The following is an 11,133-nucleotide window of genomic DNA, read 5'->3' as shown; positions in this document are numbered from 1 at the left end:
GTGACGAGCAAGAATATAGTGGACTTTAGTATAGTAAAGGAAAGTGGGCAGGAAACAAAACAGATTGGTGTAGATTTAAAGGTAAATGGTACAAGGTATGGAAGTAAGTCTGGACTGTAACAGAGATATGAAAAACATTTTGTATTAGAAGAGTGAGAGGGCTGAGTGTAACATAATAAACAGTATAGGGGATGAGGTGTGTAGCATGGGCTATATTCAAGCTCTTACCAATTATGTATTATGGGCAATATATGGTGCACTTTTTAACCTTTCATATAAACTGGGGGGGGGGCAGGAGAGACTCATACCCCACGCTATAACCTCACATCCCCTGCAGTGACCTCACATCTTTCTGTTCCTTGTACCAGCAAAATGTTCACGTCACATCTATACTATTAAAGAGTAAACTAAGTTAGATGAATAGTATTTGAAGAAATTGGGGATGGGGAGGGTCCAACTTAAATCTCTAAGGGTATCATGGATGAAAGATGGTCATTCCAAAGATGCTCTGTGTAGGAGCTTTGTGGAGAAAAAAAAACAAAAGCAATAACAGTATCTGGTTTATTTCAAGACTACGAATGTGGTCCTGTTGTGTACTCCTTACCAGTTCATTTCTAAATGGTGACAGATGAAAACTCTGAGGTCTTATTACCCAGGACAAAACTCATGTATAAATGCATATTAATAGCTCCACTTACTGTTGCTCAAAATATAAAATACACTGAATCTAATTTCTAGTGCAAGATAGTGAATGCATAATCTATGATGTCATGAGTGCAAAGACAAAGTCATCTTTGACTTTGTTCATACACTACATCAGTTCATACAATATAAAAGGAAGGTGGCCTATGAGTGGGGCCCTGCCTCTTTTCTTGCACCCAACATTTTTTCAACATCAATACAAATACAAGATAATGAATTTAAAATAAACCAAAACAGTTATATTTATAATATAATATTAATATAAAGTAGGGCACAGCAAAATATTACCACACAACACAGGGATGAAAAAAGGAGCTGCTTAAGCTCCACTAAACTGACCTAGAGTTGCCTTCAGCCATTGCACTTCAATACACTTCCTTATTGTCTGGGACGGTTGTCCTCTGCCGAACAGAGTCAGTGGGGGAACAACCACATTCGCAGAGGCTGCAACTGTGACATAAAGCAACCTGAACAGCTAATCTGAACACACTCTGTGACCTAAAGCCCCCTCAACGCTTCCTGTCTGGGTGCAAAGGCCAACACTGAGAGGATCTGGTTTAGAACTGGATTAATCAGGTAATATGCATATCTGCTATATATATATATATATGGCTCCCCCAATGGCGTAACTACAGGATGATCCACCATAACTGCATCCTAAGGGGCCTACCTGTTGGGCTGAGTGGGTAAAATGTATTTCAAGGTTTTTTTCCTGTATTAGAGTGCATGCAGCTTTGACATGAATTGAGTGGCGTAGACCACACTGGAGAACCTTAGCCCATACCCAGTTCCTCTTTGATAAGACTTTTACTTTGGAGTTTAGAAACCATAGTGTTCCTCTTGTCCTCAGCTATTTTAGTAGCTTTCATAACCTTCACATATGTCAGAAATTAAAAGAAAACATGCATGACCAATACAGATATGTAAGACTAACAAATAAACATAAAATGGAATATTTTACATAATGTCCAATCAATATGCAACTGCCACACCTAGTACCGATACCTACACTATGCTTCTGGCTCAATGGTACAGGGTGATTTTATAGTCTGAGGGTTAGTCAAAAAACAGCATATTAAAGGAGCAGACTAATGTCCCATGCAGCCTCACCAACAAAATTGTATATTAAAGTTCCTTGCATGTGATGTAGTACTTATTTATAAGAGAATCTGCACCTCCAGAGCTGCCTACACCCTCCATGATACCATTTTTTCCACCATTGGTCAGCTTAAAGCAGCCAGAGTCAGGAAAGAGGCCTCATTGAAATCAATACGAACACTTTCTTTATATGAGCACCAGGGGTCTCGTTTAGACCTGACCTAAAACACCCAATACCTACACATCTCTTGCGAATTAATGATCTAAAGAGCAGGGAAAGAGTCAAATGCATGGGTATTCTGCAGAATCCCTCTGTGCATTTGGAATGGGAAAGCCTTTAAATGGATCACTCAGCTATCATATGAATTACTGTAAACCTATGATGACTGGAGTGTCCCTTTAAGCATAACAATTTTCACACCACACCATGTAATCACAAACCAGTCAAATCCCACTATATGAAACATCTCAATCAAGTGACTGTCCCCGGAAACCAGGCTCATTTGCTCACCATAGTGTAGCTACAACATTCTCAGACTTGCACTAAAAACTATTGGTCTAGAAATTTTTGAAATTGGAAACCCCACAACACTAACCCAGAGACCCAGAGAGCAACTTGTTGGCCATTTGTGACCTAATACCTAAAAAACATTTACACAACACCTGTGGTGTGGATTCTCAGATTCATCATCTGTTCGACATCTCATACCCAAAAACATGCCTATCATTTAAGAGCTAATGGATGAGGGGTTTCAAAATATATCTTGCATTTTCCGGAACATTAACAGTGTTAGGCACTGCTGAAGCTATTCAATCTAAAAGCAGGTAGAGCTTTAAAATATATATATATTCTATATATATCAACCTGGCCTTCAGTTCATGATACATTAATTGAGTGTCTCTGTGTATATGAAAAGACTGGTTCAGTTAATGTCCTTGGAATCCCAGAAGACATTTAAAATGCAGAGGACAGTAGGCTATGGCAATTATTAATAGCAAGGCAAGACGGGTTGTACAGAATCATTAATTATGTCACTATTGCAGCTGTCCCACCCTGCCTCGGATCATGCTCCTCCAGAGGTGTTTTTAATTTTGGGAACCTGAAATAATGGTGGTTATAGCATTCCATGGTAGCAGCTATCTTAATTTTCTGTTTTCATGATATGCATGATACTAACCCCCTCACTCCCTATTTAGCTTTTCCTTCCCCCTTCATAGGACCTTATGATGGGCTTGGAGAATGAAGGGGATGGAGAAGGAAGAGGATGGGAAACATTGTTCAGATGAGACATCACCTTACTATAAAAAAATAAACATTTTTTTTAAAGCAATGAAACAAATTCAGAAAAAAATACTAATGATACTAAGCAACTAGTGATACTAAAAGCTGTGCAAATGACAGTTCTAGTCATCCTTGTATCAGTAGAGGCACAGTATGACTGCCTTTTGGCAAATTCCCCTTTGAAATAATATGTAAATTGTTGACAGCAAAGCAAGAAATTTTCATTTAAAAATGAATGTGACAGAAGTATGACAGCAGTTATCTAAAATTACCAAAACAGCAGCCTCAAATATTTGCCTCTGTACAGCTAAGGAGCATGAAGATCATCTCGGTGGTATAGGACTTTATCTACCCTTGTAAAACAGCTGTGATTAAACAACATTTTGCACATCAGTGCCCCTGTCCTATATATAGATCTGATTCAAAGTATCTGGCTTTCATTGCCTTGTGATTGTCATCACGCAGTTGTTGCAGCTTTGTCAACTGCACATCCATAATGCAAATCTCCCAATCCCAAATCGATTGGATTGAGATCTGGTGACTGTGAAGGCTATTGGAGTACAGTGAACTCATTGCCATGTTCAAGAGACCAGTTTGAGATGATGTGAGCTTTGTGACATGGTACATCATCCTACTGGAAGTAGCCATCTGAAGATGGGTACACTGTGGTCATAAAAGGATGGACATTGTCAGCAACAATGCTCAGGTAGGCTGCCGCGTTTGAACAATGCACAATTGGTACTAAGGGGCCCAAAGTGTGCCAAGAAAATGCCCCGCACACCATTACACCACCACCAGCAGACTGAACCATTGATACAAGACAGGATGGATCCGTGCTTTCATGTTGTTTACGCCAAAGTCTGACCCTGCCATCCGAATGTCCCAGCTGGAATCGAGACTCATCAGACCAGGCAACGTTCATCCAGTCTTCCATTGTCCAATTTTGGTGAGCCTGTGCAAATTGTAGCCTCAGTGGACAGGAGCGGCACCCGGTGTGGTCTTCTGCTGCTGTCGCCAATCTGGTTCAAGGTTCAACGTGTTGTGCATTCAGAGATGGTATTATGCATACCTTGGTTGTAACAAGTGGTAATCTGAGTTACTGTTGCCTTTCTGTCATGTCGAACCAGTCTGCCCATTCTCCTGACCTCAACAAGGCATTTTCGTACACACAACTGCCGCTCACTGGATATTTTATTTTTCGGACCATTCTCTGTAAACCCTAGAGATGGCTGTGCTAGAAAATCCTGGTAGATCAGCAGTTTCTGAAATACTCTGACCAGCCCGAATAGAACAACGCACAGGAATCATACTTAAAAGGACAGAAAGGGAACCATGGTCAAAGCTGGTAAGTGGGCATCATGCAAACCAGGTTTTTGGTCCCACAAAACCACAAACCCAGCAGGATAAGTACTGTATTCATGCTGTGCAGCACAGACACATAAATTATACAGCAACAAATATGCAGCAATCGGGGTAAATGGCTTACGTGCCCTATAATTAATCCACCTTACATCCAAGAAAAGAATTAAAGAACCACTTGTGCAAAATGTACTTTTACCGTTCATGTGTTTTTCAGTCCCATATACGATGCATTGTTCAGATTAACTCCACCTACTCTCTAGTTGTTCTTATAGATTATTTGCCACCTAAAAACGTGTCCGTAAATCCTTATGGCATCTTGAAAACCACAGGCTTCCTTGTAAATTCCAGTGGGTCTTTTGTCTTTCTTCTTTGTTTGGCCAGCACACCCCTATAACTTGCTTACAACCTCTACAGATCATCTACACCCTATCAACTCATCCCCATTCAAGCAGTCCTCTCATACTGTTTCACTACCCCCTCAACCAGCGACAAACTGGTTTTCCATCTTCTCCTCTTGTACTAGTTTGTTATTGTTTGTGATTTTTACATTTATCCTACCAATTTTAATTTGAAACACTACAGAATCTGCTGGCGCTATACAAGTGTAATGTAATGTATTATATAATAAATCACAAGCAGCACTCAGTGTATTTAAACAGAACAGTCCAGCTGTAGCTTCATGTAAAATTCATACAGGAGTCTTTTTTTATGGACTGTATCACATTTTACTACATACAAGTTAGTGCAGATATTCTTTAGTTTTTGGAGAACCCTGGCTCTACTTGTATGATGCATGCTTAACGCTTCTGGCACATATGCTCCCTGAAATCTATAGAAGTAGCTGCAGCCAATTCCATGTATAATAGGTGAGTGCTGCGATTGGCTGCAGTTACTTAAATTCACTTTAATGGAAGAACTACTTCAACTGTGCAGGAGTTTTTTCCAAATACAATAAATTAAGAATGCTTCAACTGAGCCATATACAATAAATAAAATGGACTCTACTGTGTGAAAAGAGAAGCCTAAACACAACAGGTGTCTATCTGTAGATTGGCAATGAACAACTGAGTGATAAAATGGAGTACAGGTTTCTTTATTTAATATTCTACAAAACAATAAAAAATGAAATTGCCCACAGGCATGTGCATTGCATTAAAGGCACTGTATTGCAGAGTTTTTTCATGGGATCTTGTAGATTTTCTCTTCCCTTCATGTCACATTTGGCTGTCACGTGAGACATATCCGACCAGCAGATACGAAGGACAAAACATACACATATTTAAGAAATACTAACACTCAGGACAAATTAATAGGGAATTGGGAGACCAGAAAAGTCATATCATGACACTCACCCAACCATTGCACAGTTCCCACAGTCCAGTAAAATTAAACAGTGTTTCTATTAGACAGTTCAGATGCAAGTCATCTGATTTGCTGCAGCTTCCAATTAACCTCAGGCTTTTTGTAGTACATACATAGTAACATGAAGGAGGTAGATGCTACAACCTCATATGTTCACCACTTGTCATTCAGACTCTTTTCTGGGAATTAAAATTGTTAACTTTTGTAAATGAACAAGATCTTGTCCATTATATCAGATACTAAAGTCACATAATACTCTTTTCTGATGCAACAATATTTAAACTATTAACATTCGTGTATTAATAGTATTCCCTTAAACACTACTTAAAAAAAAAAAAAAATTATAAAATTACGTTCGTCATGTATTCCAAGGGAGGAAAAAGTCCTTAAAAGGGTCCTAGTAATATCCAGCAAATGTCTGGTGTATTCCAATGCCCTCTCCAAATTCTGCATTGAAGATCATATTTATGATGTCATACTGCATATTCTCACTCTATGTACTGTGCATCATCATCTAGAAAGAAAAAAAGCTACAATTACCTCTGTGTTCAATTTAACAACTCCTAATACTAAAAATGTTTATTTCTCAATAAAAAAAATGTAAACGTCTTAGGCTTTCAGAGTGTATAAATATTGAATATCTACTTATACATTGCTACCTCATATTACATATACATTATAAAAATCTGTTTAGATTTACTGATCCACGTATCCCCCCCCTTGTATTAATTGCTGTTCAAAACGAACGTCAACGGCCATTGCATTTATTACAGGAAGCATCTAAAAGTATTTGTAAAAACAAAAAAAAAATCATGATAAACAAACCCTCCATGCTTTATGTAATATCCCATAACTATTTTTGTGGGGCGCAGGCACAAAGTTCACAGTGGCTACCTTACCTTCTGCTGCTGAATTGGATTTCAAAGGCTGCATAGCTGCAAAACAGAATAAAAGCTGTGATTTCTTTCTAAGGTACCCAAGGAATGTAGCTCAGGTCTTGTGTGTTTCAAACATTGTACACAGTCAAAACGATATGTGCTCAAAATGTTGTATATTTGTGTAAGCTGTTCATAGGAACATAATATAAAAGCAGAAAAATGCTTAAAAACCAATAGATTAAAATAGCCGTTACAATTAAAGGATATAACATACATATTGGGAGAAAACATGAGTGGGCTCAACAAATTAAAAGGGGAAGTTCACTATATGACCAAAAGTATGTGGACACCCACAACCATTGGCTGTATCTGGTGTTTAAAATTAAGCACATAGGTAGCCATCTCCATAAGGCAAACATTGGCAGTAGACCGGCTCATACTGAAGAGGTCAGTGATAAAATGTGGCATAGGACGCCACCTTTGCCACAAGTCAGTTTTTGAAATACCTAAGTGTAATTATTGTGAAGTGGAAGTGTCTAAGAGCAACAGTTTAGCAACAAAAAACACTCACAGAGCAAGGCTGCAAAGTGGTAAGGAGTGTAAAAAATGCCTGTCCTCTGCAGCCTCATTTACTGCAGAGTTTCAAACTGCCTCTGAAAGCAACATCAGCAAAAGCAGCTTCATAAAATGGGTTTCCATCGGCTGAAGCGGCGTAAAGCACATTGCCCCTCAACTCTGGAGCAGTGGAATCATGTTCTTCGGAGTGATGAATCAAGCATCACTATCTGAAAGTCTGATGGAAGAATCTGGGTTTGACTGGTGCCAGGTAAACACTACCTCCTGCAATGTATAGTGTCTACTGTTTGATGAAGGAGAGATGATGGTCAATTGTATGCTTTCACTTTTGTGGCACCAGTTTGGGAAGCGTGTACATTTTTTTGCACGACTTCTCGATTTTGTCTTTATTTTTGTTAAACAAATTATGACACTGTATACAATGTCATGTGTTCATCTGAGGTCATATTTACCTAATTTTTAGACCTGCTTAGGAACAGATTGTTGTTATGTAGTGATATTTAAAACCATAGAATTCAAGAGGGTGTACTCTCTTTTTTCACATGATATATTTTAAAAGCATTTTTAACCAAAAAAAGTGGTAGATAGATGTAACAGGGCTTCCAGCAGAATTAGTTGACATTAATATAGCAACAGAAATTAAAAATGCATGAGGGACATATGGTGGTACTGCTGTTAAAAGCAAGGCCAAGAACAAACTAAGATTTGTTGTTTCTATAGGAGATAGAAAAAGGGGAAGCGATATAGAAAAAAATATCTGTTTCTTTATAGAATGCTTGGAGGATAAATTACAAAGAGAGGATACAAAATGCAGTGTTTACTGTACGTGGTATTTGGTGGGGAAAAATTGCCATGAATTTACCAGTTTTTAATTCTCCATTCTCCTCGTGTTCCTCATTATCTGGAGGGGAAAAAAGGAGATAAAACAGCTGCAGATACACAACCTGCATAAAAACAGAAATATAATCCACCCTAGATGCCTGTGACGCCCCCCCCCCCCCCCTTGTCCCACTCATAACTACATACAATGGCAGATCATTCCAACATACCGGCCTCAGCCTGCTCCTCCTCACATGTCTGTTTCAGCTGCTTTCTGCAAACACATGCAAGTGCCACGAGGAGACCAATAAGGCAAACACAGAGTCCCACGGTCACCCAAAGGGCCACAGGAGGAAATGGGAGATTTTGGCCTGGAAGAAAAGGGCTATCAGTCACAAAACCCTGCATGCACAGATCTAGCTTTATACGTTTTATATCCAGCACACCAAGTACCAATTCTGATCTTCTGTTACACTAATATAGGACACGTGGATACAAGTCACAGTCTGACACGTAACATAAAAGGACTTATCACACACACTGACCTGTGACAGTAAGAGAGGAGTGTGTCACTTCTTTCAGCACCGGATTGTACACCAAGCATGTGTATGTGTCATTGGTCTCCAAGGTAACAGCGATACTGCTGTGAACATGGAACAAGCCCTCCTCATTTGCTACGTGGGATGTGGTAATATTCTCAGTTAGGTTACGTCCCCTTCCATCTTGCCAAAGCAATTCAACCTCTGGGTAGCCACGATAGGTGTGACATGTCACGGTCACTTTGTCCCCAGGCTTTAAACCTCCACTGGGCTCCAAGTGGAGGGTGGGTTTGGAAAAGGAGGCTGTTAAAACAAAACTATTTTATTGTCCATGAACATAACATTATTTCCAATAGGTTACCAAAATTAAAATATGGTTGATGATGCCAGTTGATTTATAGACTGCAGTCTTAGTATGTCACCTGCCGGGAACAGCTGTATATAAAATAGCCAAGGCTCACCTGCCACTTGTAATGTCACAACATCCAAACTTGAGTTCTCCACATTCACAAAGCAGGTGTAGGTGCCTTCATCTGACAGACGGACTGCCCGGAGGAGAAGTGACATATTGCCTTTAGACAGTTCCATGGGCATCAGCTGGGTACGATTTCTGAAATCTGGGTCCTGGTATTCCAACTGTTCCTGGCCACGGGAGAAAGAATGAACATCCTGCAAGTTTGTCAGCTTCCAAAACACACTGAGGTTCTGCAGTGTGAAGCCAGCTGGGGGTACAAACCAGCATGGGAGTGTAACATCTTCACCCAAAAGTCCTACAACAGGGACATCTGGGACATGTAACTTAAGAGCACCTGGAGCACACAAAAAAAGCGGTAGATAGAATTGGGTGAGAATATAAAGGGTAAGAAACAAAAAAAACAGTATTATAATAAAAAGTACAAGACAGGAAGAAATCAGTGAACCTCATGTGGCGCTTTAACCTTCTATGTTCTGCTCATAGATATCACATTTGACGAAATGACATGGAACAATAGGGCTGTATCCATTTTCCTTCACAACTAATGTGAAACAGTAGGAATGACTTGTCCTGCTGATGATGTATTTCAAAGTAAGATGGGGTAGTGATCATATTCTATTCGTGTTAAGTCCCTGTCCAGCCAAGGAAAAAAAATTAAAAAATAAAACGTACTTGCCAGAGGGTGCAGAAGCAGGATCAAGCACAGAACAGACATTTCTGAACGCTATCTTGATCTAAAGAAAAAGAAAGGGAGAAACATTACGCACAGGACTACAGCGGCATAGGTAGTACCATTCATTGTGCTTCATTGTGCCTCACATATTATCTTTTATTTATATAGCGCCAACAAGTTACACAGCGCTTCTTACACTACATTTATTCAAGGGGTATGACAAGACTAGAATTGACAGACTAAGACAAACAGATACATCTTAGCCATTTCAGAGGTAGATTCACTAAAACTTTCTTTGCGAGCGACTTGGACATTTCACTTACGCCGACTACATTATGAAGAGCCCAGAGGTTTTTTCCTCTCCAGGAGGGGCTGACAGGCCATGCATAATATATAGTTAAATGGGCAAGATAATTACATACAGCAATACCCACATCTAGCAAAAGCTTACACCTTAACTACATATATATATTTTTTTTGATGTCTGACAAACACAACGTACAAAAACAGCGTAAGGTGTGCTCAGCTTCCATAGATAGTTCGCTCACTTCACTTGCTAACGCAGGTGGAAAAGCTGCAAGTTACTAGAGGAATTGTCTTAAATACCCCGCGTAAATAGTAGTTCATCCACTACTATATCATGTAATGGTATAGTAACACCGTAGACAGCTTACCGAGTTATGTAAACATAGTGTTATTGTATATGGGAAAGACCCTGTTAACTTTATTTGTGTTTTAAAATAGCTCATATAGCTTCAATAATTTTAATTAAAATAGATTTGTTTGTTTTTTAACATACTTGACTTTTCCCTTAAGCACAATATTACAGCGCAGACATCCTACTTCCGTAAAGGGTAATTTGTGATATTTATAAAGAGCCGTTGTTGACAAAGTGCTAATATGACATTCAGCAGGAACACTGCATTGGTTTTCCCAGTGACTGTAGTAGTTATGGAGTGCAACCTTGAATACGTTCATTTTTTTCGCTCTATTTTAAAACACCACAGCAACTTACAAAATGTTAGCATATTAAAAGGTCAAACTTTTTATAACACTGGTAACACAAAGGACGTTCAGTTTTGTCCGAGAGCAGAGTCTGTATTTGTTGACATGGTTCCCTCTGGATCAATATTTCCTCGGTGATTGTTACAAATATCTTTTTGTTTAGACAAATGTAATTAACTCTGTAAAATAAACCGATTTCATTCATTTGGCCAGCTAATCCTAGGTTAGTCTTGGCGTCGTCCCTCGTAGTGAGTTCTGTGGTCACATTCTGCAATATTTAGTCAAGATGACCACTGCAAGATGCGCTTACCCAGTGTTCTGTTAATGCGGTCTAACTGAGGGGTATTTCAGGACAGTTCTTT

General features: G+C 39.2%; 1 protein-coding gene across 1 annotated transcript; it reads right to left on the bottom strand.

Moving 5' to 3' along the window:
• Positions 1-6,294: 6,294 nt before the first annotated feature.
• LOC149297666 (CD276 antigen homolog) lies at positions 6,295-9,440 on the bottom strand (the record flags this gene model as incomplete). Its single annotated transcript, XM_089488155.1, is given in 5 exon segments — positions 6,295-6,320; positions 8,123-8,204; positions 8,287-8,450; positions 8,625-8,921; positions 9,080-9,440. Coding segments are annotated over 5 exon segments (930 nt in total), but the record flags the coding sequence as incomplete, so codon positions are not given.
• Positions 9,441-11,133: the final 1,693 nt, after the last annotated feature.

The sequence above is a fragment of the Sceloporus occidentalis genome, unplaced genomic scaffold (assembly GCF_023333645.1).
Source record: "Sceloporus occidentalis isolate IW3139 unplaced genomic scaffold, rSceOcc1.0.p SCAF_37, whole genome shotgun sequence".
Lineage (NCBI taxonomy): Eukaryota > Metazoa > Chordata > Lepidosauria > Squamata > Phrynosomatidae > Sceloporus > Sceloporus occidentalis.
The sequence above is the reverse complement of the archived record's forward strand: the minus strand, read 5'-3'. Positions and strand labels throughout refer to the sequence as shown.